Source organism: Odontomachus brunneus, unplaced genomic scaffold, assembly GCF_010583005.1.
Source record: "Odontomachus brunneus isolate Ranch 3 - 2012 unplaced genomic scaffold, Obru_v1 Obru_scaffold_023, whole genome shotgun sequence".
In the NCBI taxonomy this organism is placed as follows: domain Eukaryota; kingdom Metazoa; phylum Arthropoda; class Insecta; order Hymenoptera; family Formicidae; genus Odontomachus; species Odontomachus brunneus.
In genome coordinates, this window is record NW_022639473.1 from 781,200 (window position 1) to 808,338 (window position 27,139).

The 27,139-nt window shown below is 42.6% G+C and overlaps 2 protein-coding genes across 7 annotated transcripts in view; one reads left to right on the plus strand and one right to left on the minus strand.

The window, feature by feature from the left end:
- The window catches only part of LOC116842225 (discoidin domain-containing receptor 2), a 380,754-nt gene that overhangs the window by 266,018 nt on the left and 87,597 nt on the right, over window positions 1–27,139 (plus strand). For all 6 annotated transcript variants that reach the window (XR_004377695.1, XM_032811123.1, XM_032811124.1 and 3 more), the window contains 4 exons: window positions 4,329–4,508; window positions 15,028–15,167; window positions 16,522–16,729; window positions 24,357–24,512. Coding sequence is in view for 5 of the 6 variants with exons in the window: in XM_032811123.1 (XP_032667014.1) it covers window positions 4,329–4,508; window positions 15,028–15,167; window positions 16,522–16,729; window positions 24,357–24,512 (684 nt within the window). In the remaining variant the exon portion in view is untranslated. The remainder of the gene's footprint in view (window positions 1–4,328; window positions 4,509–15,027; window positions 15,168–16,521; window positions 16,730–24,356; window positions 24,513–27,139) is intronic.
- Window positions 1–27,139, minus strand: part of LOC116842229 — a 425,064-nt gene that overhangs the window by 152,731 nt on the left and 245,194 nt on the right. Inside the window, exon 9 of the mRNA XM_032811131.1 lies at window positions 2,355–2,799. The gene's annotated coding sequence lies outside the window, so the exon portion shown is untranslated. The remainder of the gene's footprint in view (window positions 1–2,354; window positions 2,800–27,139) is intronic.

Sequence of the window (27,139 nt, forward strand, 5' to 3'; positions counted from 1 at the left end):
TGACTCTGCAAATTCCATGCTTGAGTCAATGAAGAATCTCGAGATTATAAACTATTGACTTATCTTAATGCCGCAGACGGTTATTCACTGCCTTTCTCTGTCTTTCTCTGCATGTCGAAGAAACTCGAAGAGACACTCGTTCAGGAATGCTCAAACTTTCTTTTCTTCTTTTTAATTATTTTAATTATTTTATAATAATTAATTCTTAAGTCTTAATTATTATTATTAGTTCTCAATTATTTTTATTAATTTATTATTTAATATTTTATTAAATTTAATAAGGATAAAAAAATAAAATTTAATAAAATATCTAAATATGTATATAATATTTAAATATATATAATATTAAAATGTTTTATTATTTTGTAATCGTTTAACATTCGATTATCTCAATATTTTTAATAGAAATTCAAATTTGAAATACGAGTCGCACAGAATAGTCGCGATTAGATGATAACGATTCGAGATCCAACGTTTATCTCGATATTTTCGAGCCATGTTAAAGAAGCTCGAAAGGGCACTCGTTCAAGAATTACTTAATGTTCGAACTTTTTATTTATTTTTAATGATGTCAATTACTTGTCAATTATTCGATTACCTCAATATATTTTTTCAATAGAATTTCGCGTTTATGTTTAAAGGTTTCGCGTTTTAAAGTCTATGAACGCACAACGCGATCGAAACTCTCGTCTCCTCTCGTCACTATTTTCTCGTCACTACACGATGCATCAAGCTCCGCGGAAAAAATGTCGGAAAAATTAAGCACTCGGACGCATCGAATGCACAAAACCAACACTTGCTCACTGCCATTCGCAATAATCTGATTGCACAGAAAACCTCAAAAACGCACAATTAAACTATCGTTCAACAATTGCTCGATGCTCCAATGAGCGAAGTATGTCCTTGAGAAAAATATGTTTGGTATTTGTAACTGTAATCGTACAGAGAAATAATTACTATAAAGCATGGTCGAGGAAATCATTTTTTTCCGAAATTTTACTATAATGTTGATGATAATAACTACATATGAATATCACTACTACCATTTTCGTGTTAGAATAAAAAATATAGTTGGAAAAACAAAGTCAAAAGTAACTATCATTTCAGTTGGGTCAACTATTTTCTCCTCGGTGTGCTGTGATTTTACATTAATGCGTTAATGGGCAAATATATGACACATACGCGCGATTGGAAATGAGCGAAAGTGCGACTATTCGGCGACTTTTCAACCAGGAGTGAGATCAAGACATGAATTCCAGGCGACGTCCTCACCACTTACCTTAGTGTATTTATTTAATCTGCCTACCTTATGTATCTATCCACCTACCTTAAGCGGCCGCCTAACTCCTCTGATGCGTCTCCTTCCGCGAAGAAAGTCGCAAAAATTACGCGCACGAGTGCATTCGATGCATAAAAATCGCTCGTCAATTATCATACACGATTTGCATGATTTGAACAGCAGTTACACCGCTCAGCCGGAAAATCGTGAAAAGCGCACATAGTTTGTGCAGAACTCAGAAAAGTTAAGAATTTTATTGTTATTGTTATTTTGCGTTAATACACTGGAAAATATACACTCGCGATTGACAATTGGCAAAGTGCGATTATATTTGAGTGAAATTTATAAAAAAAAATATATCTATAAGTAGACGTTAAATTTATTTTTTAGCAAGCAGATGTTAAATTATTTAATAAGGATTAATGTGTGAGGGCAAATAGGTTGGTAAAGTAACAAGTCTTAATCTCATCTCTTCCTAGTGTCTCTTTTCTTTCTTTTTTCCTTTTTTTCTTTGCTTTTTTTTAGAAGTTTTGATGAGATTAGTAGTTCTTAAAAGAACTGATATATAGCTGGAAAGAAAAATATAAGATTATGTATCCAATAATGCTATTTGCCGAGATTCGAGTTTAGATTCTGTATAAGAACAAAGTATAAGAACAAAGAATAAAATGAAATGAGAAGACAAAGCGTTGGTCGGTGCAGCATTATTAGACGTAAGTATCACAACACTTGCAAGAATTATATTCAATTCCAAAGCCGGTATTCGTAGCTGTATTTTACTTCGTATAATCCTCGGCTGAGAGAGCACAATTAATTACAATTTTGTACTCAACTAATTAGAAGTTCGTATTTATGCGCCGTTATTTGCCGGCTGCTTCAATTAATGTATTTCTCGCGTGAAATAATAATATGATAAGTACAGATTGACGAAGAATTGGAGAAGCTACAATTACTTGTCTAACGATGACAGACTACGAATGTCGGCCTAAATTTCGACTCGGGTATCTGTTTGTAAGTTCGTCCAAAACGCCCGTTAAAAATGGAAATCTCCCGTGTAATAAATGATTTCGCGTACCTGAGATATATGATGCACCGTTGTCCACGTCCCAGTGTGTCCTCTGTGTCCTGGCTTCGCTCCTGGTCTCCCTCTATCCCGGCTTCCAGCATTCAGCACTCTGGCTCCCGTCTGCTCCGTCGTGGCACTGACACTGACACTCGCGTGGACACAATTCAGTCCAAGAGACACGTGTTAAATACCGCGACACCGACGAGAGACTAATTGTGTTCCATAATATATCGGCGAAATAGTTTAATTACTCGGGAGGAGCACAAAATATAACGCGCCGACACGTGCAGTTCGTCAGTATGCGTATCACTCGACGACCCGGGACTGAATGAAAGGATCCGGAGAGTCCCCGAGGCACAAGGACAAATTTGATTACTAGGTTTTGATTACGGAGAGCAACAACGGCGACATACTCAGTCCGTTGTGTACGTGTCGCTCGGCGACTCGGAATCATCTGCAAAAACATGTAAGACACCAAGGTAAATCTAACCGCCACGTATGTTATGATTGTATATGGCTGCCTGATGTTTATTTTAAACGACGACTGTTGGCGTTAGGGAGGGGAGGGGGAAGTTTACATTTCTCGCCAATTATTCTAATACTCGCGCGCATTGCATACTCTTTTTTAAAACCAAACGTTACATTACATTTTAAGTAAAATGTTAAAAGCATGTTATAAGTACCTACAAGAAAAATGTGGAGAAACAAAGAGCGGTTAGAAAATCAGCATAACAAAAACAGACAAAGCGAAACAGGAATTTCTATTTGTCTGTCATCGTTAATAAGTCTGGTAGCGCAAGAAACATACTGAGAGAAGAAACATCAAATTAATAGTTATTTACTCGGTGGATGTTATAATCACATATTTTATTTGTTTAAAATATTTTTCAGAAAAGAAAATATACATTTTCTTGAAAACTTGAGAAAACCTTAGCTTTTCATGAAAAGCTAAAGTACTTAAATACTTAATAAATATAAAAATATACAAATATACTTAATAAATACTACTTAAAAGATGTGAATGTATTATTAATACCCACCAAATAATTATTTACTATTTTTTAGATATTTTCTCTTTTGCGAATGTCATTAAAAAAATGACATTCGCATTCTTCAAATTAGCTTTAATTCCCGGTGTTGCCACAAAGTATCAAGGGAATGAGATCAGAAGGAGGGGGTGAGGATATATTCCCAAATTTTATAGTAGCTTATATTTACAGCAAAATTCTAGAGAACGAACTATGCAAAATTTGGTCCAGATTAGTCAAAGGGTTTAAAAATTAATAAAGAATATAAAAAATATTGAAAAAATATATATACTTCGAAAATTTGTAATGTAAAAATATACAAAGTTAATTTCTGTGAATAAGTTTTATATCCCAATAAAATAAATTTCTAAGTCTTCTTCCCACATTTCTCTCTGGGAAATCTGGGTCTGAAAAATTCAGGCAACCCCCGCGGCGCATATTGGCGACAGGACAAGGGCGCGAAACAATTTCACCCATCGCCATTATCGGGGGCGAGAAAAATGCTCGGCTGATAGGAACGGACGCAGGCGCGATACCTCGGGCCGCGAGTACCGAACCGTGTAACTCATTCGCGCTTATTGACGCCTGACATTCCGTCGGCGCATTTGCTTTTGACATAAGTCGCCCGCCTCGGCGTGTTTTTAACGAAAAAGCGGACGACGTCGAGTCCCCGAGATCAACCGTCGCCGCCTTGGTATCGCCTTGGTATCGAATCGAGTAATCCTCGGGGCGCTGAGATTAAAAATGTTGACCCTCGTTACTTTTTCCCGACGACGCGCGCCTGCCCGCGCTTTTCCCCGTAACCGTCCGCAATCTTATCACGTACTGTCGGCAAGGAGAAACGCTCGCTCGTTGGCCCGCTCACGCGTTTCCCGACCACGTAGCAACGTGATGATGCATAGTTCACGAGCTTATATATTCTTTATACCCGACTCCACCTTGTTCTTCCTTACAGAGGGTCTCGTCTCGTATTCCATGCCCCAAGGAATCAAGAGGGGCTCCGAGGTTGACCTTTCCGACAGAACGTACGACGGCCGGGAAGAAGGAGGTTACCTCTCCGGGGGACTTGGTCAACTCGTCGACGGGCAAAAGGGTCCCGACAACTTCAGATTGGACGTCAGCGGCAACGGCAAGGGTAAGGAAAGCGGCAACGAACGAACCAACGAAGCCTGGCGGGAGAGAGAGCGAGGGAGAGAAAGAGAGAGAGAAAGAGAGAGACGCGCTGTAAGGCGCGCTCGTTCGCGCTCTTCGTGCTGGAACGAGATTAGCGCCGGCGCTAGATCGTGTCTAGATTAGCGTGATAGAGCCGTCTCTCGAGCCTCCCTCGCTCCGTCCAACCGGGCTCGTCTCGTCTCGTCTCGTCTAGTCTAGTCTACTCTGGTCTTCTTATTCGCGGCCGATATCTCACGCTATCTCGGCTCGTTAACTCTTCTCCTTCCTCGCGAAACTGAATGAACCGAGCGAGCCTTGCGGGCGATTCCGCGAGGAGAGCAACGGGGATGATCGAACAGGAAGAGCGACGACGAGAACACCGAGAGAAAGAGTTTTGCTAATTTAACGAAGCACTCGCAACGAATGTTTCGTTGGTATGGCTCAGCAAATAAACCCGCAGTGGGAACAAATGATTTATTACTTTCGATTCGCTGCTCTAAACGACACTTCTGTAACAAGATATTACTGGCCTGGGCTAAATAGACGAGGACAAATGTGATTTGTGTCCTAGGCGATGTATATTTGGTAGAATGACAAATGATGAGAAATGATTGCCAACGATAACTGTTCGATTTGCCTGCGTAAAGAAATTTTTCAAGATTTGCTCAGATACAACATAGATTGGAATCAAATTTGCCGCTAAATTGGTTATCCTACTACGATATTAATTGATATTGTCTCATTGAGACAATACCAATTTATTGATATCGGCGTGGTCCCATTCTCGTCCCATAAACATGAATTTTCTGTCTAGAATTAAATTAAATTAAATTAAATTAAATTAAATTCATAGAAACATTATGGAAACTCGCGTTTTTTTCAGTCAGTAATATCGGTATATTTTGCAGTATCAAACAGGAAATTTAATTTTTATATCAATTATTGTATGTACATATATTCGATAAAATAAAAAACCAAAGAAGCAAAATATTTTTAAGACGCTTAGAACACTTTACTGAATAAAGAAATTGTTTGGAAAGAGTCAACATGTTTTTTTATTCAATTCTAACATAAAATAAAGATCAGAAAAATTATTGGGAATACCTTAAGTTTCTCCCCACCCTTACTAGGTTAGAATCACGTGTTTGCAACATTACACTTCTACCTAGAACCCATAATTATTTAAGGAAACTCCCAAAAACACAGTTAGATCGCAAGAAATTCTCTCTGTATTTCCCTACTGATCATTAAACATTACACGGAAAAAAATAATTTGTTGCAGCAGCAAACTAATTGCTATATATGGATAATTAAATATAATTCGCTGTGTTAGGTACTTTTTCTTTGCTGCAAGAATCTATTTTTTTTTCTTGCTATGATAACAAGAAAGTCTGCTCCTACAGCAAGAAAAGTGGCTAACGTAGCAAATTTGCTACAGATGGACAACTAAACATAATTTACTGCTTTAGTTACTTTTTTGTTGCAGGAACAGATTTTCTTGTTATTATAGCAAGGAAATTGGCTTCTGCAGCAAAGAAAAAGTGGCTAATACAGCAAATTATATTTACACTGAGAGAAATGTCTGATGATACTAACCAGAATTCTATTTAGGTTTACCAAACAGTATGAATAATCGTGTAACAAGATATTTAGTCAATGATACCAAACTATCTGGTGAGCGCATTGTCTAAGTAGCATTATAGTAATGCTTAAATACGTTTACTAAACCGTCTGGTATAGCATACAATTCATTTGATGAATGTTATGAATACAGTTGTGGAGTAGTGTTGAACTTCTTACCTAACCTAAAATCTAACCATATTATATATAATTTTCATATAATCTTATCATATTTCTTATTATATTTTCATATAATCTTATCATAATTCATATAATTTTATATAATCTTCATTCATTTACTTCTAAATTCGTCGACATATTTTAAGAAATTTCATTCTTCCAAATATTTGACGGTTTCAGCGTTTACTCTTTTATAGCACCGACGTCTTTACAAATTAATATAGATGAAAAAGGAAACGTCGCAGCGAGTAACAATTAACTATCGCGTCAATAGTATCATAGGGTCTAGAGAGAATTACCAAACTGTCTAGATGTCTACAACTAAATGTCTCGGTATTGACTACCAGATGCGTCGAGGCATCATAATCAGAATATTGAATATGTGAACCAGATATCGCATATAAATTCACCATATTACTTTCATAAGACGAGTATAGTGTCATTCACCAAACCATTTCTCTCAGTGTAGTTGTTCATACGCAGCAGATCATTTTTTTCCGTGTATAAACACTGTTTTGTTCTGATAACCAAGAAATCTTTTCTTCTCAGTGCGATGACGTCGGAACGGCTACGCAAACGATTGCGCGACAAAGTGCCTCTATAAAATACGCATTGCCCGTGCCGTACGGCGGATATAATTCGAAATATGCGGACGTGCGACGAAAATTTCGTTAAAATGTCCCGAATAGCAGCCGCTTTTTGGAACGAGCATTTTCGCCCGGGTTATTTAATGAATTTTCAATTTGCACGCGTCCCACTCGCTTGATTTCGCGGATCAAAAGCGCGCCCAGCTGCGCTTCTCAGTTGCGGCTCGTCCCTTTTTTGCATCCGGCCGGTTGTGGGACCCGCTCTGCGTTTGCCCAATACGATTGTTGGCCCGCAATCCGGAAAGTTTTTCATTTGATAAAGCGGCGCGATTTTAATGTGCTCCGACAAGCCCGCCAGCGATCTCGCTGCCCTTGTCGTCGTCGTAATGGGTTAGCTCCATTCGTCCGGTCCAAATGACCGGCCAAAAAACCTCGTCCATTTTAGGCCCTTCGCGATTCCAGCAATCGCATCCCGCAGAGAAATAAATTTTTTCAAAAGTATAGCATAGACTATAATATTCAATTCGCCTCAAAACTGGGTTTATCTCACTGCGATACTTAATTTAAGACCCTATTTCTGTCGCAAAATCTCTTCTATTTAGGATTCAAACACGAAAATTATAGAAACTCGCGATTCTTTTTTAGTTAATACTTGTATAAAAATGTCCCAAGATTTTCTCAGACACGATAAAAGAAAATAAATTTTCAAATATTTTTTATAAAATTTGATTAGAATGCCCAAATTCCTCCCAAAATTGATTACCCCATTATGATACCAATTCGAATATCCATTTATGTCCCAATCATGCCTTTCTGTTTAGAATTGAAACAGCAGTACTGTGCACTGAGAGAAAAATATAGTTGCCTTTGGCGTCAACTATACTCTCTTGTAATTTTAAATACAAAAATAGAAAAGTCATTGTTTTAGTAAATATTATTAGAAAAATGGTTCTTTTGATTATTTTTCTGGTTAAAATCACAAAAGAGTATAGTTGACGCCGAAAGCAACTATATTTTTCTTTCAGTGTGGGAAATTTTTGTAGACGTTTTTTTCATAATTAAACGAAAATATTTTTCAATATTTTTCTCAGGCACGATGTGTCTCTAAATATTGATTCATAAGTAAACCTACCCAAAGGTTAAACTCCGATTTCCTTCTAATTTTTGGTACAAATGTAGAAGTACAAAATATATTTAGGTCATATTTTTTCATTTTAGCCCGTTTTGAGTTTGACAGTTTATAGCTTTTTAATGTTCTCACTCTTATCATCAAAGATGCATAAGAAATAAAATTAAATACAAGATATAAGCGTTTTTTATTTTCTGATTATGAATATGAGGTCAAATGTGTAAAATTATTTGTATAAATAATAAAATGTTTAAACAAAAATTACTTATACAAATAATTTCTTGGTTTGGTCGAGATTTGAACCATTTTTGATTAATTTAGCACAGATTTGAAATACTCCGATTGAAATCTCGGCTAAAAAAATTTAGAATGATTCGTGTCTAAGCTATGCCGATTTTGTTAAAATTATTTAACTATATCTTGTATTCAATTTTATTTCTTATGCATTTTTGTTGCACTTGTTGATGATAGGAGTGAGAACATTAAAAAGCTATAAACTGTCCGTGAAACTCAAAGTGAGTCAAAATGAAATAATATGACCTAAATATTTTTTGTACTTGTACTTCCATATTTGTGCCAAATTAGAAAGAAATCAGAGTGTACCTTTTGGGTAAGTTTGTCAGAGGATTGTGTCAGAAATATTTTGATCCTTCAACAATCTTTCATCTCAGTTAAGTCCCGTTTATTAGTCGTGAGACCCGGAACCTATACAAAAATGAGCAATGCTTCTTAATTGCTCGCCGCGTGCTCACGTCTGCACTAAGACTGCTTTTCAACCGATCGTGTACCACAATAAATATAGAACGCTCTTCATCGTCGTCGTCATCGCGAGATGCGTTTACGTCGTTTTCGAGGCGCGCGAGATGAAAATGAAATTTTCCGTCGGTCGATTTCAGACGGAGTCTGTGCTTGTGTGTGTGTCAGTATAGACGGGAAAGTCGAAAGGGTCAGTAGAATCCGGGAAAGCCGTGTGTGTGGGAGAAAGAGAAAGAAACAAAGTGAATGAGACCGACGGAAGAGAGACGAAGAGAGTGAGAGCCAACGGAAGAGTCCGGGCGTTCCGAAGCCAAACGTGTTCCACGGCGCTCTCGAATCTGTTCCAATTTACATTTATATTGAACCGCGAGCTAGGCTGCAAGCAGCCGACGCTGTTTACTCGCTCTCTGGATACATTTGTGTCTTTCCATTTACGCCATGGGACACCCTGGCCGCTGCCGTCGTCACCGACGACTCGGATAACGCGCCCGGCTGGGTGCGCCTTCTCTCTTTCACCTTCTTAAACTTTTAAACCCGGCAAAACTGCGTGCAACCTCTCTCCCGGCTCTGCTTAAGCTGAGGAACGTCATCGCGCCGGCGTTCTCGCAGTCGAAACCCGCTGACTTCCTCACGGGGGATCGATATTCGCGACCACGACGACAACGGCGAGACGATATCGTTCGAGATGCACGCGGATGCCGCAAAGGAATAGGTAAAGGACACGAAGAAAGAGAGAAAAAAGGAGAGAGAGCAATGTATATGAGGTTATTTCGGTATGTCGATATAATGCTTCTCTCGGTTGACCGCTCGGGAGCGATCCTGTACAGAACCGCCGTGTCTAGGAAATACGTGGGAGTGTGGCACGCGAGCTTGTGGAGATATTATTTACAATCCGGTTATTATTTCCCTCGGAAAAGTCGCCCGGCTCGTTGCCCGTGTCTTTATATGAATATTTATTATCGGGCGAGAAACACGACTTATTTAAATGTTTATTAAACCCCCGTGGCCTTTCGAGTGACGTCCACGGCACAGGTCGCACCCCCTTACGTCGGGCTGTATGAATGCTGCATGAGTTATGCATAGTAAAGTACTTTTTGTTCCACATCGAAATATGCGAATTACAGGCTCTGAAATACGCGATTTCCTCTGTGACCGCCGTATGCACGGAGAGACGCGGTGCAAAAGTAAATAGTGCGCGTGCGGAGGGTGACTTTTAATTAAATCGCCGCAGTCGCAGCGGATGAAAACATACATCTACCTTATTGGCGAACATTTGCGCGACTAAATCGCGAGAGGCCATCTCGCGCGGTTCCTGACCAAACCAGGAGATTGATTCGCTTCATCGCGAGAAGAATGGGCAGATCTGTCCTTCGTTCGTTTGAGAGATCTCTTATGAAAACAGGTCACGAGGTGTCAGTCCTTATAAATAGCCGAGGCTCAGAGAGGAGAAACTCGAGAACGAAAATTGGCCCCAATGGACCAACCGGTGCTACACCGCGAGGGCTAATTACTCGATTCATTACGCGATAAATGCTCACGCGATTAATTCCCGAGGCCTTATCACGCGATGACAACTGATGCGTTGGCTGTTAAACGACCTCCCTCGCGTCTTCCCATCGCGAAAGCACGGCACAAAAGAATCCTCAGCGCCGCGTCGATTTGCACACACGCTACGCGCAACTGCACGAAGAGAGCGACCCGGCGCTTCTTCAACCCTTGCGACCAACTCTCGCCTCGTTTAACCCTCTGACAGGCGCAGCACCTGACAGACACGGTTTCTCATTTCAAAATCACCAAGCTCACTAATCAAAATATCTCCGAGCTAGTACAAGAGGTGGGAGTTCCCATTTTTTTCAGCGGTACTATCTGTGACCCGCCGATTAGAGCGCGTTAAGTATAATTGATAAATAACTCATTAACTGCTGCTCTTGTATCAAGAAACGGCAAAGGGTTTTCGCATAGGTTGGTGTGGGACACCCTATATATGATACATTATAGAGCAAAATTTTTTTTAAACATGGTGACTCTAATATCTATTACAAGTTTACATAATAATACATTACAAGATACATGACAAATATGTAAAATATAAGAAATCTTATAATATACTATTATTATGATTACTGCTTAACAAAAAATTGACCACTGAATGTGTAAAACAATATATTATATTTCAGTATAAAACAATAGATATTCTGAACTTTACGTGAAGTGGTTGAAATATCGATCACAAACGTAAAAAGGGTTAAAAAAACATTATAGACATGAACATTCTATAATTACATCCACGAGAGAAATTCACTTGCGTCTCTGAGATACGCTGTGACCATTTGCACTACAAAACAGGTATCCACCTCGATCGGAGAGTTAATAAAACGTCGATCGAAACTGGTCCCGTCCCGCAAGCGGGTCGGTTGCTTGACGGGCTTGACGGGCGCGGACATCCTTAATACTGCTTTACGAGCATTTTGCGCCCGTAACAGTATAGCGTCCAAAACGGTTTAAAGGAGCGCGCGGAAGAGAGGGAGAATCATCAAGCGACGCTGAGGGGTGAGACCAAAGGTATACACGATACACACCGGGCCCGTGGTAGTGGTGGTGGTTATCTTACGATCCTCGTGAAGGTTCAGAATTGATGGTAGATAGCGACCGAAAGCGGCGGCGACGACGACAGGAAACTGGAAACTATTTACTCGAGGGACGATATTAAGGGTAGGAAGGGGTCGCTCTGAGGAGAAGGAGGAGGGAAAGAGCGAAGGAGCGGCTATATGAAAGCGGATAGGTCAGGGCGATATAACGCAACCCTCAGTACATTGTTGAGAACGGAAGGGACGATCGCGCGCGCGCGCGCGCGACAGGGTGGCGGTTGCAGGAATTTGAAGTCGCGAGAGCACAATGCAAACCGACGACGCGATCGAAATTCTTGGTGAGTTTTAATAAACTGTGTAAGGTTCTTACCGAGACGAACTCACGAGCTCGACGAGGTGAGAGGAAATGAGTGAGAGAAGGAGGGAGGAGAGGCGGTTTTCCCTTCCGAGACGATGTCGAAACTCGGGCGCGGCCGTGGAAGAGAGAGCCCGGGAGAGCCTCGTTTTTCTTCCATCCCCGTTCTCCCGCAGCCAGCCCGCTCCCCCTCCCTCGCGGCCGTACCCTCCTACACTTTTCAGGGATTTCGTCGAGAAGCAGAGATAAAAGTACGAGGAATTTATAGCGCAAAGAACGGATCTCTCTCGCAGGCAGTGGAGCGTGGGATCTGTGTATCAACGTTTCGCGACATATAGGGAGATATCGAGGGTAAGGGAAGCAAGAGAGAAGAGAGAGAGGGAAAGAAATATAAACAAGCAGGATGGGGTGGAAACGCAGACCCGCGGCGACGAGTTTTCGTCCCTCTTACGAGGCTTTGATTCGTTGTCACGTTAAAGGCCGACGAGGACGACGAGAGACGAATCGAACGACTCTGAGGCGTTAATAAACTCGGGAATCCGGAAGGAAACAGAAATCTAAATACGCAAGAATCCAATTATCGCGCTGACGCGCGCGTTCCTTCTCGCGACAGATGAACGCCACGGGCAAACCCTCCCTCTGCTTTCCTCCTTCCTCGTGTCCGCATCTCTTCATTCTTTCGTTATTAATTCCTAGGAATGCGATGAATGACGAACACTGCGGCGGGGTAATTCGCGGGTATTTTTGCGCGGACAGCTCGACGAGCGCGAACGCAGTTGCCGCGACGATTAGAGATTTTCGAGAGTAATGCTTTAAAAGTAACTGGGCGGCGGAAGAGGGAAGGAGAGAAAAAGAGACTGAGAGAAAATAGAGAGTAGGGAGAGAGAGAAGAGGGAGAGAGAAAAGGGAGAGAGAGCGTTTCTGAGAAACGCATAACACGGCGCACCGGCCAGGCTTTAGGGTTATTGCAGTCCATTTTCAATCCGCATATTCCCGCGGGACACGTGTGTTTCCACATGTACTCATATAGCGGGATCTAATGGCGAGACTCGCGCAATAACCTGCCGTTGCTCCACAGCTCGAAACTCCTCCATATCGCGTAGCACGCTTCTCGCGCTCCTGCCATATACCGAGTGGAACATTTCCGGGAGAAATGAAGTGAGAGAGAGAGGGAGGGAGAGGGAGGGGGAGAGTGTGTGTGTATGAGCGAGAGAGAGAGAGAGTAACAGAAAGCACGAAAACAAACTCGAAACGTAATTAACGTTTCGAGGTAGCATACGAGTCCCACGCGAAAGCCCCCAACAACTTGCGAATCTGAAACGGGTAATTTAAATTCTATTAAGAGAACACTGGCGGCGCTTGAGGAAGAGTTACTCGCACGGCCGAGAAGGAAAGAGAGAGAGAGAGAGAAAAGGGGGGAAAAATCTCTCCTTGAATTTTCAAAAAGTTCCCGCAAAAGTTGGCCGGCTCGCGATGCGCGCTCGCGAATTATTTCAGTTATCGAGTTATCTTTATGAAATTACCTTCGTTGTGCGAAACGGCAACATCACGACGGTATTCCCGCCCGTCCGTCCGTTCCTCGAAGACTTTAACTCGCGCGAAACTTCCCTCGGCGTGGCTTAATTGGAAGTCAGATTTTTCGTCGGATTTTCGCGCGTGACGCAAGAAAACCTCATCCTATTGCCGCGAGTGAGCGAGCGAGCAAGCGAGAGAGAGAGAAAGAGAGAATGTTGGAGATCCGTTTATTTGATAGGCGCGCTTTTCGTTTACGCCGCGTTCGAATAAATTCGATGTCACGCACGGATTGTCTATCATTCGCGTTACAGGTTTTATTGTCTTGTTTATAGGTGCGTGCGTTGCAACCATAAATGGCATACCGCATCATACACAAACCGCAAACATAAATTCTCTCTTTAATTCGAATGCCCGCGGATCAGAATCCTTTTATACGCGACGCATGCGTTGCGATTTTTTATCGAATACGTTATCCGCGCACTGGACAAATTTGAAATAACAACTGCAAACCGTTCAATCATGCTTAAGCATTAAAAGGTACACGCGCGTACACCAGACGCGTTTGCATATTTGTAGAGAAATTGCATCGATATGCAGAGAGATAGAGAGAGAGAGAGAGAGAGAGAGAGAGAGAGAGAGAGAGAGGAGCAAAGAGAGGACGTGGATTAGCGATTGGAATTTCGCGGCCGTGTGTTTTCACGTTTTCGCTCGATATCTCGTCTCTTCGAGACCTTCCATTCTACGCTCTTCACCATTAAGAAAAAGAAGAATACTGTCAGTCACAAAAATCAATCTTACAGTACGCGACCGTGATTTTACATTTGCTGTGCTTGCGAATATTTTCGCGATAACATCTCTATTATTTTTTAACTGTTTTCTTTTCTTACGCTTACAAGATATTTGTTATGTACTGTGTTAGCAGGGTTGCATAAGTTAATATCTTTTTTAACCCACCAAGTCTGAAATTAATGGCTCGTATAGTTAACAAGTTAAAAGTTAATTAACGATATATGCGTTTTTTCCATAATCAACTTTTTAATCATAGATTGTGTAAACCAATAAGAAAATAGTTTTCATTTATGAGAAAGAGCACTGACCGTGTTTTGCGCTGAGGATTTCGTATAAAACACTGGCGCTCAAAGAAATAAGAAAGATTGTGTTTTTTTTTTTTGGTTTTTCACATTCTGCAGTGGTTTCGACATTATTATGACGACTTATTTTGACTTTATAAAGGAAAGTTATTAAGTTAAAGCTGTTCGCATTTCAAAGTAACTAAGTTAAAAGTTAACTCATTTAAAATTAATCAGGTCACAAGTTGCTAACTTTTTGACCAAGCTTTCAACTGATCAAGCTTAGTTATTAGTTACCCAGCCCTGATTATTAGTTTATCTATATATATTCATTTTGGCATAATATTCCGTTATACTCACACTCTAATTACGTTCCACATGACTTTCATAATGTAATCTTCTTTTTCATCGCATACGAGATTACATCCCGAAAAGTGCATAACAAACGACACACTATCTTTGGTTAAAGAAGAGAAAAATAAGGGAAGACGTCGTCGACTCCACACGTCAGTCCCAATGTGCGATTTTCTTCCCATTAATTCTTGGTGACATCTCGCCGTGTTAATTCGATCTCTCACGTTCTCGCGCGATTCTCCAGCCGTCATCACACGTAGGCGAAGCGCAGTGTGTCCCCCCTTCCCTTCGCGTTGGCGCTCTTTAAAAAAATGAGCGTTATTTTAACGGATAATTCGTTTGTTCCAGGCTACGAGTGGGTCGGCTGGCGGAACGACACGCCCAACATGCTCGGACGTCCGGTGGAAATAACTTTCGAGTTCGACTACTCGAGGAACTTCACTGCCATACACCTACACATGAACAATTACTTCACGAAGGACGTGCAGGTATCGGCCCCCCGGCCACCGTTACCGCTATTATTTCGGGAGTTACGAGCGCGCCCCGGAACTACCGTAAATCTCGCGATCACACACATTGCGACGCCTTGGCGCAAGCGCGCGCGCTTTTGAGCCGGTCTTTAAAAACATTTCCTCGCGATTTACAGCGCGGTAATTCTTGCCGGCTGCTCCGGAGCTTTCGGCGTTTCCATCGACGACAGCGTGTCGATGCCGCCGAGCTCTCGCTCGATCGCGCGCTCGAATGAAGGGCTCTCATCCGCGCGGTCTACCTCGCCCTAAATGTAGCACTTGAGCGTACGTTTCTCTTGCCGTCGCGCAATTTAACGATAAACTCTCGCGTGAAAGCCTCTTACACTTTCGAGGATGTATTGCTCAGAAATAGTGAAAAAATTTTTAAGACATTAAAGATCAATCCATGTCGTATACAAAATTGATCGCGCGCAATCTGGCGTTGATCTAGAGTCTGGATCAAAAGCTATTCTACTTTGAAGCAAGCGTAACAACGTCAAAATGAGATTTTGATGACGAATTGATGATGTTAACGTATTTAGCGCCGATGACACGTCATTCGACATCATCCTGCTATTTGGGACTATTTTTAGTAAAAGATAAGTAAAAATCTGGATAAACAAAGTTAAGGGGGCAAGTCACCTTTTCAGGCCACGAAAAGACAACAATATTCGGGAATTTATTTAAAGGAAATAAGAATGTGCTTGAATTTTATGTATCAATTATTTAATATTTACATTTTTATTTTTGCTTTATAACATGAAACAGAAACAAATTCTGACAAGAAACTTTAATCTCTTCTTTAAAACGAGTCTTCGAAAAATTCAATGATTTGAAAATAGAAACTGGCTCGAGGGACTATAACTACAACGCTATCTTGCGAGAAACTTTTCTCATTTTCTCGATTGGACTATTGCACAAACGCAATTCATGCGAGCTAAGGATGCTGCGACGTCATCTCCGCGCAATAGTAGAGCGATACATTTTTTGCTCAAATGCAGACATGCTTTAGTTACATATTTGAAATTCAAACGTATTTATCTACTGATTTTCTCCAAATAAACGCCCGAAAACACGGCTACCCATTTTGGCCTGATCCGCCCCCTTAACGACAGAAGCACGGCAGAAGATCCGGCCGCAAACTTTCGCAAGCCCCTAACGAAACGGAGAGTCGGCTTACCGCGCTCGTGGATAACATCCTCGATCCCGGGGTCGATCCTCGACCGAAGGGGCGCGATGATCATCTCGGAGCTCCTTCGGCCGGGCTCCTCGAGACACGCTTCTTTTTTTCTCCGGACGAATAAATAACGCGAAAAAGTCCCTCCCGGCCCAGGTTTTCTCGTACGCGAAGGTCTACCTTGGCATGGGCGGCAATCAGTTCACCGGCGAGCCCGTCCACTTCTCCTACATACCCGACCAGGTGCTCGAACAGGCGCGCGAGGTCACCATCAAGCTGCACGCGCGCGCCGGCCGCTTTCTCAAGTTGCAGCTCTACTTCGCGGCGCGCTGGATCATGCTCAGTGAAGTGATCTTCGAGTCAGGTAAGAGAAAAACGTGCCCTTTTCTGACGCGTTCCTACTCAATGGAGATTTATTTCTCCGTGCGTTACTTCGCGCAAAATACACGCAAAAGAGGAGAAACGGAGGAGCGCCTTCTACCATCTTTGGTCCCGTTCGCCTTCGCTTTTGCCTTCCCTGTCTTCCCTTCCTACTCTTGGCACTCTCTCTCTCTCTCTCTCTTTCTCTCTCTCGTGCGCGCGCGCGAACACGTTTTTAGTTAAACGGAAAATCAGAATAGGCGGCCCAGAAAATTGAGATCTAGAAATAGAGCAGTTTCGAAGTGTGTTATCTCGGGCGAGTGGGCGGGCGAGCGAGCGAGCGAGCGAACGAACGATCCGACACGATTTCCAATTTTAAATGACACACTTTCAATGGGGATGTGAGCGCGGGGGAGATGCCGCCGCCGCGAGGGCGGAGGTAAATCGTCCCGAGGTTCGCGTGCGCGGCGCGTTGTGAGCTCGCGGGAGAAAAATGATTCGGCGGTGTGCAGTTTCGAGAAACGCGCGTGAAATTCAAACGAGGCTCCCTCAGCAGCACGTCATTCGGCAACTCTTAATGAGTTGCCGCGCGAACGAATCGCCGAAGCGAATATTAACGCGTGAGCAGATCTCCACGGCACAGGTCGGTCGAAGGAAGCCGAGGCAAATCAACTGTAGACGCTTTTTGCGGTCGCTCTGGTCGTTCTCTCATTTTTTACATTTTTATTGTTCGGGGTTGTTAACGCGTTCACCGCCATGGGGGTTTCACCGGTGATCCCGGAACATTGTTAAAAAAAAAAAAAAAAAATGAAAAAAGGGCTTCGTGTTAGGTTGGCGCAAAAGGATTGTCGTGTTTGCCAAATAAAATGGAAAACGAAATTTTCCAATTCCGACGGATTATTAGGTTTTGCGAGTAAAATGAATAATATTTGAAGTAACCTCATAAAAATGTCACTTCTGTGTATGTTATTCATTTGAACGTAACGTCTACGCATTTTCAGTTGAAGTTAAATGAAACTGAACATTCATCAAAAACAATGACAAACGCATTGTGTGTGATCATATTTATTTTTTTATGTCATTTATTGATATTCAAGTTTTTTATTTAAGATATGTTATATTATTGATAGATCAAATGACATTAATTGGCAGGAAATATATATCCTACAACCTTTTGACTTTGTCACTTTTAAAATATCCCATAACTTTTGAAATAAAAAACGATTATACGTACTATAATATTTATATATTTTATCTCATTAATATTATTGCAAAGTAGTTGTTAATTATTTTTAATGTTTTTATTAATAAAATTTCCTCGCGAGTACTTAACAGAAAAATTATGAGTTTTTTGCACCAACCTAATAGCTAAAGCAGAAGTAAAATAATTATAGTCGGGAAAAGCTTGTTTGTTGCGAAGCAGAATGTATGCAATAACAGAAATGTATGTACATACGTAAACATCACTATTTGATTCAATAATAACAAAAACCTTGTATATGCATTTTATTATTGCTACTACCTCAGATTGGAACAATCGGTTCGATTGGCATCGAAAACAACTATAATTTGCATCGCAGACCGATAATTTTTTCCTCTTTCAGCACACGATACCGCCGTGTCTAATTGATTTCAAGCAATTGCACGCAACAAATTGAATCCACGGCCTAAAGCGAAACGATAAGACGAGCTGACTGATGCACGCATTACATAAATCGCATTTATTTACTTTATATCCTCGGTTATTCAAACTTCATCCAAGCTCCGAGATAATCCATGGAAATCGACGTGTCGATGAGCAACGGAGCGGATACGCGCGCGACGGAGAGAGAGAGAGAGAGAGAGAGAGAGAGAGAGAGAGAGAGAGAGAGAGGAAAGGAAAGAGAGATGTGTGTATCGGTCGCGATTTCGCGATCGATCGGACGACAATATCCTGGCCGGAAGTGGCCGCGCGAACGAGCGCGAGAACGCGAGAGACATTTAAAGTTCCCGAGATCGTTTAGTCCCCGCGTTGTTGCTCCGTCCGACTTTAAAGCACCGCGGAAAGCAAGAGGTAGAAGTATCCGCGGCACGTTGTGCGAATGAGAGCACGTGGCCGCAGACCGGAAACGAAACTTACTTACCACTCGAGCACACCCACACCCATCCAGACACACACCTGAAAAAGTTTCGCCTCGAAAAGCCGGAATCGTGCGTCCGCGTCGAGAGAGAGAGAAAGAGAAAGGAAGAGAGAAAGAGGGAGGAAGAAAGGGAAAGAGAGAGAAAGAGAGAACAGAGCCATCGTTAATCATTCTCTCTCAGTGCTATGTTCTTATGCCTCGCGAAAGATAACTTCGGCTGTGTAACACTCGAGCAAGGGTGATTTTCTTTGTCACCCCTCGTAACGCGGGCACACCTCACCTTGTCACGTGAAACTCCTTGCACGTATTTCCACCCCGTGCGCGTAACGCGCGCGTCACGTTGCTGGGCCTTTCAATGAGGCGCCTCGCGCTGTGCTATTTTAATTGCCGGAGTTTTATATCAGAAAAGGAGAAAGCGCGGGGCGAAAAGAGGCACGGCGGGTTATTAATACAGATGAATGGAGCGTGAAGAGGGTTTTTTTCCCCGGGGCAATAAGAGAACACCGCGTCGCGATGATTTTATGAACGGGAGGCTCGCTGGAGTCGTTCTCGCGCGCTATTCTATTAATAGAGACGCGCATCGATTGATCTGTGTTGATAATTAACGCGTTGTTATTATTACATCTCCCGAAACGAACTCGCCTCTTGCGCGCGTTTCCGCGAAGAGCAACACGGCGCAACGGTGACGTCGTGTGATCGTTAATCGTTTCCAACGTTCCGGGCCCGCCGTTCTATATATCGCGCCGCCCTTTCTACCCTCGAAACGACGGCTTTGTTTGCCCGGATAGAAAATAACTCGGATCCCCCTGTATAGATCGTCGTAATCCATACGCGCGCGGGGGAAATAGTACACAACCCGGAAAATACCGTGCCACCCGCAGCGATGCGACCGGAAATTGCGCTGAACTACATCGCGCGAGATACACGGCGAGCTTTATTAAACGTTTACCGGCCCGCTGCAACTATTACGATTACGCTACTTTTGCGCGAATGTAACTTTCAGTCCCGCAAATCAGAAGTCGCGAACGATCGCCCTGTAAGGAGACAGCAGAGCCCTCTTCTTTCCTCCTCCGTGGTGCGAATTCTCTTAAGGGTCATTTACAACGGGATTGGCAATAGACATTAAGTTCGTAAGCAGTAAACAAATTGATCGATCACGGTCAATTACAAGACTACACTGAGAGAAAAATTATATTAAAATCAACAAATATTTCCTTGATGGGTACCATTAACATATTTATTTAAATCTACATTCTCTTTAATTAAATCAAATATTGTTTATCTGATTTAAATAAACAATATTTGGTTTAAATAAAGAGAATTTAATATCAAGAAATATTTGTTGATTTTTTCCTCAGTGTAGTCGACTATGATTGGTCAATTTGCTTGCTGCTTACGCCTTACTGCCAATCCCATCGTAGATGAGTCTTTAGAGCGTAGATGTGGTGCAACTTTTTATGTAAAAATATGTAATATCTAAAAAGTTGTGATTGTATAGCCATAACAATCATTGGAAAATAAAGTGGACTAGTAACACAATAGAGTAGTAGAGTAGTTTAGCGATATTTCGACATGTGTGCTGGTGATCTCGATTGTTCTCATTCTTGCGTAAACTAGCATCATTATATTAACATGTGTTAACCGTTAGTTAACACAGACGTGGAAATCGGTCGTGAAATAAGTGAAAATTATATCGGCTTAAAGAAAACGACTTTGTTCCGCAACTGTGAATTAAATTTGCTTTGCACTGTTCTTTATGATTAAAAGGAAGATCAAAAGTATTTTAACCCTCCCCCTCCTCCTTCATGACCCGCGCTAACGGCGAAGTTCGGCCGAGAAACGACCATCTAGTTATGGACGATCGTTTCTCGACTAGTCATTTCACGGCGGACTATAGTGTCGTAGTAACAAAAAGGAATTAATTAATGAAACATTAAAAGCCGGAATTATTCCGATTGCGGAATAATCCGGAAAAGTTCCGCCGTAAAATATTAAATTCCTCTTGATTCGCACACTTGAACTATTCTATTTTTTAACTTATAGCAGACATAAATTAGATATATTTTGTATTCTACATCGAGTAAAAAAGTATTTGAAAATTTATTTGTGGGTTATAAAATTTATTCCTGCGAGATAAAGTTAATTTTTGTAAAAAATAAAGTTGCGAAACAAATTTTTGCCCCGCACACATACGAATAAATATTTAAAGTATTTTTTTTGTCTGTGTATTTTGCGAAATGTTTCAGTAGAAATAGCAATAAAGAGAAAAAAAAATTAAATTAATTTATTTATTAAAAAAGCAATCCCGCTCTGAGACCAATCAAACAATCATTTCGAATTAGAAGTTAAAATCGTTGAAACATTAAAATTTTTTTACAAAAAAAAATAAGAAATGGCAATCGATGTGAGCCAATACACGGAATTTATACACTCATCCAAAAATAGAAATTATCCTAATTAAACCAAATTGAAAGATTCGAGTATCAATCACCGAAGTCAAAATGATGACCAGCATGTCGAGAGATCCCTGAATCACCCCTGAACCAACAATCCACATTGACACAAAATCAGCGCGACTAATCGCGACAGAGCTTCCGCAGAAGCTAGCGAATTTCTCGGCGAATTAACCTTCTAGCCGTGCTCTGGGTCTTTTTTGACCCAGAGCAGTTTTAAAGTTCACACAGTTTTTCTAATATCCTAAAATACAAATGTGATACTTCGCGACTTTTCGAGTTATTTTAGAAAGAGTCAGTATATATTGCCCTAAATTATTTTATATAATGCTAAAATAAAAGATATCAAAAAATACATATATGTCAATTAAATAGTGAGTTCTCACCATTGGGTCTATTTAGACCCTGAACACGGTCAAAGTATATCCGAAACGAACACGGTTAGAAGGTTAAGAGGAACGCCGTGCCGTCGACGGCTCAACAATCGACATCTCGAACTCGGGAGCGGCTCCGCCGGCGAGTGACGCGAAAAAGTCGACGAGTTCTCAAGAGGTCGCAGAACGCGGCCTCTTTAGCAATGACTAGTTTAGCCGCCGCCGTCGGAACCGCATATCGACCGCCGATATTTAATCCGTCTCAAATGATCCGGGACGGAACTTTGTTGCCGCTGCCGGCCAGCCGGCTGGCTGGTCGGCACTCCGGGGTGTAGCGCGGCGCTTTCGAAAGTTCTGTGTCGCTCCGTTGCACCGGCCACATCGGGGGAGAACGTCGTTAATCATTCGACGTACTCCGGCGCTTCGTAACGCAAACGCGAGCGCGCTCGCGATAAGTTGGACCGGCCGGTTGGCCCAGAGGCGCGAGCAATGTTCCTCGTCACCTGTATACCACATAACTCGTATTCACGTCGCGCGAACGCTTCGTTGAGCCGCGTCATCGATAGGAAAATATATCGCTCCCCGCGGCAGTGGCGGCGGCGGTGGCGGCAACGACGGTGCTGGAGTTTTCCAACGAGCGACGAGCACGACGTTCGTTTTTCCCGCTCGGGACTCGAAAGCTTTCGAGCGAGAGGAAGGGAGAAAAGAGAGAGAGAGAGAGAGAGAGCTGGAGAGCAATTTCGCCTGCTCCTCGATTAATTTTCCTTTTTATGAGCGGCGCACGGCGCGTCTAACCGGCCGAAAATTGGAATATTTTCCGGGTGTCCATTAGTCGATAAACTCCGGCCGCGCGGCGCTAATTTTCGGTTTACCTAACGAGAAATTCCGGCCGCGTGTGACGCGAATTAAATCCCATCGGCGACGCGACATTCGCGCTCGCTCGCAGACAATCGATATATCGCGCGCGCCGAAAGCTGTATCCCGAATACAAACGAAATCCTCCGCGGGGCCACAAAGAAAAAGTAGTACGTGCCGCGCCACGCAATAGAGAGTCTCGTCTCGTCGGAAATAGCATGTACACGCTATTTAATTCGCTTCCCCGCACTCCCCCCGCGCCGATGTGTCGCGACACTTCGACGAGGATCAAATCCGCTTTCCACGACGTCATTGACGACCGGCTCCGTCGAGTTTCGCGTGGAATTGTCGGGTCGACCCGACGACGATTATGGTCTCTCTCTTTGTCCTTGTCCTCTCCATTAAAGCATTATCGAGACATTTGGGAAATGTGAATATGAATGAATTCTTTTCTTCAGATCATTGTTATAGAATGAAACGTTAGTTATTGGCATCCCCCTTAGTCATTGATGCTTTGAAAGAACTTGATTTCTCTCTTGCATCCAATATTTATTCAGTCTTGAGTTCGTGTTAATAGTTATTACTGGAAATTCGTCTCAAATATATTCATACTCAGGTTTGAATTCAGAGTTAAATGCTTTTTCGTTGAATCACGATTATAAACACAAATATCACGTATAGGATGATTAAGAAACAGTTGAATCTAACTCTGAATGAAAATCTGAGTATCTCATATGAGACTATTAATATCTGTCAGACTAGAAATGAGAATTCTTCCGTTGGCTCGCAATTCAAATAAAAAAAATGTCACATAGAACGTAATTCAATTGAATAATTCAACTTTATATCATAATTCAAATAAGACATTTGAATCTGACTCTGAATAAAAACCCGAATATATCTTGCGCAAGACAAGTTTTAGACGGCTGTTAATACGGGCTTTAGTTGTGAAGTTAATCAAAAGATTTTCCTTTGAAATCGTAGAACGCAAACAAAAAGTTTGACTGCAATGTTGGCCGCAAGGAAAACTTTCTTTCTAGAGTACCAATGACTGACGGGACTGTCAATAAATGGGCGTTTTACTCTGTGTGTATAAGGCAATAACTATTATATAATTGTAAAAAAATTACATATCTCATTAAAACAAAATAAAGTAATCTTTAGATCTTTGAAGCTACTGCTTCTATATCTAACAGAAAAGCATTAAGACGCCATAAGACGTTAGTTATCGTATGATTTCTGTTGGATAAATTTTTCTCCTGGCCTTTCATATCTTGAAGATATTCAAGGTAGCAATAATTATTGCCTCAATTTGTGCAGTATAACGAATAAGCAACGCATGATTCGATCCATCTTCGATCAGAAATCGCGATTACCCGCTTTCGTGATAATGGCCGGGTCAAATTGAACGAACATATTCGCTCCTGACGCAAATTGGCTGACCTTTTCAGATATGCCGACACGTGCATGTACATTTTGACACGTTAAATTTTCCTTTTTTAATTCGGACATTGTCGACACGAGATAAAACGAACGCCGCGGTGAATCAGCATTTACCACGAAATTCTATGAGAAAAAAATCGAATGATTGGCAGGTGTCATATTGATGTCGCTTTAAAATCACTTCCCTCAGATTTTAACGTGTTCCTCTCTGAAGAGGCTGAAGAGGGAGAGTTAGATAAACCTTAACTCTACTCCCTCTCAGCTTCTGTTGTGTATGTGCATGAGACGCTTTTGCTCGTTGCGGATGTTTACAATACATGTTTGACGAGTGCGAGCGAGTATTTCGCGCGGATTTCATTAGCCACCCCCGATCTTGAAATGCGCAGTTATCTCCGAATGGAACAACACCGAGGACGAGGAGGCGAAGAACAAGAGTGCCATTGTGCTCGCGACTGGCAGCCCCTATCAGAATAACGAGGGTCCACTGCAGAGGGACGAAGTGAAGGCCACTTTTAATAAGGAAGAGAGCAAAGATAACGCCTGTAAGTCTACTGCCGATCTTTTCCCCATTGTTATTCCGGCTAAGCTGCGTTCATAATTTTCCGCGTAATTGACGCTCCTTTCAACCGACCCTTCTCTCCTTTCCCCCTTCCCGTCACTTCTCCCATTCTCGTTGTCATTCTTTCCGGTAACGAGCTCGGTATGTATGCGCGAGAGGAAAATCGGCCGAGAGGAATCACCGTGGGATGACCAGTGACGATTTATCAATACGACTGTTGATACGAACTACTCTAGCACGTGTACGTACAGTGAGTCGCAAAATGATTTAGACACAATGAATTTCAAAACGTAGCCGAATGATTCAATGAGAAAACTTACTTTCTGACTAATTCGTTCTCTTATCGGACCAACTACTTACTAACAATTGTTGCTTTTAACCCCTTGAAACACAATACCTTCTAAATTCGGATTGTAATAAAATATCCATGTCAAAATTGAGTCATTACTGTGTGCGTATGTGTGAGACGAGCTTTCCCAGTAATTACGTTATTAATTATTATTATAATTAATTCTGATTATTACCCGTTATATTATTTATCACTCTTAATGATATTATTAATTATCTGACTGTTGCGAAGTTAAGTCCGTTAACGATTCTCAATGTTGACAGCCGATGAGCCCCCAACTTCACTGTGTCCAAATCAGGTTGCAATCTGCTGCGCATTTACGACACATCAGGATAAAATTAACCGGGTTATAATATTAATTGTATAACCCGCTGGATTCGCGCGTGGGAATTATTTTCGTTCGCGCGGAAACCGTTCCTTCTCGACATGGTGATAAATTCGTACCCGGGACAATTGAGTAGCGTAGCTATAAGCGTGACGAGTGATTGAATGATCTAAATTTATTTGTCGAACGAGGAAACACCAACGGGCTATTCCCTGACGATCGCGGTAAATAAATAATCGCGAGATGTCCGACAGGATCGCGGACGATCGCGTCGTGATCACGGAGTCGCATAGACACGACGACGACGACGACGACACATTCGCGCGCATCTCTGGAGAAATCTTGCACACCTCCGCCACCCCTCCGCCCCTTGTCCGACACGCGACATCGTTACGCCGGGAATTAATGGCGAAACGTTGTGACACGTCGCGCCGATCGGGGGTCAGAGGCGGCGAACGGTGAAAATCGGAGGGAACGCGCGCGGGGAGAAAATGAAAAAGAACACGAGACACATCGCGGGAACGAATCCCTCCCCCCCTCCCAGGAACTCTGGTTCTCGAGAGCCCGCTCGATTATCTGAAAAAGAAGCGAGCTCGCGCGGAGAAGAAAAGAGCGATCGCTGCCGCTTGTCCGTTTGGCCCCGGGCGAGTTTGTTAACTGACAGAGGAACCGCTCCCCGCTCCCCGCTTGCCGTCCCTCTCTATCCCCGCCATAACGGCAAATAAAAGCCGCGCAATTAACCTGATTAATTCCTTAACTCGCCCGCTCGAGTCGGCCCAAGAGGCGGGCGCGCGATAACGGGACGCGGTCGGGGGCTGACTAGAGAGACGCGCGTATTGAAGGCTGCCGTGGAAAAGAACAGGAAAACGGGATCCATTAACGAAACTTCTTTCATGCTAATTGATTACACTCGATATTGCCGCGCGCGGCAAGGAGGCGGAGGAGATCGATGGCGGGCGCAATTTGCATCTCCTCTTTCCTCCCGACTCGCTCGCGGGATTTTTCAATCGCCTCGCCGACGACGTCGCGGAAATCCCTTCGTAAACGGTGCGCGCGAGCTTTCCTTTACCTCGAGTTCGCTTTACGCCGTGGTCGTGTGTTCGACCGTGCCCGCCCGCGTTTCGCTCGCGCACTCCTTCCTACAGGGTGTACAAGATTGTCGAAAGCACGTTTGCAGATGAGTTCGGCAATCTTTCTTCATTGACCCTCACTGTCCGAGAAGCCACTACAGTGGCGTGGCCTCATAGACTCCACTACAGTGGCTTCTTGCCACTGTAGTGGGAATTCCGTGTTTTTTTATCAATTCTTTCTTTGATATGAAAGAGCTCTAATTCAAAGACTGTGAAAGTCGCCTGAGAGGTCAACCCGCGCCGTAAGGGATAATATCTCGAAGTTCCACGCGGTTGTTCAAGAAATGGCGGAAGAATTTTTTGTTCAGTTGAATCTAATCTACCTATACGCGTGCTTTTGACAACCTCGTGTCAGACACCCTGTATAGCGCGGAAATCCGCCCAAGGAAACGCAAGAAGGGGCCGGGGTGGGCGGCCACCCTGCGTTTATGTTTTCCTGCACTTCAAGCGCGACGTAGCTTGCCGATGCTCGTTACACGTTATTCCGCTGTGAAAAGAGAAAGAGAGCTACGAATGTATGTATGCCAACGCGAGTAATAATCCGCGCGTGAGAGAGGAGGGTGAGTTGGACTGGTCGGTCGGTCGAGGAAGGAGCAGAGAAGCTTGAAAACGTTGGAAAGGGTAACATTACGCTTTCTCGTGGAGCGGCCGTCTCCTGGAGAGAGCGAGCATGCACAACACATTATGCCGAAGGTAACTCGTAACAGTCCCAAAAGAAATCAGAGCAAAACGTCGCGCTAAAAAGCCGAAAAGGGAGATGAGAGAGAGAGAGAGAGAGAGAGAGAGAGAGAGAGAGAGAGAGAGAG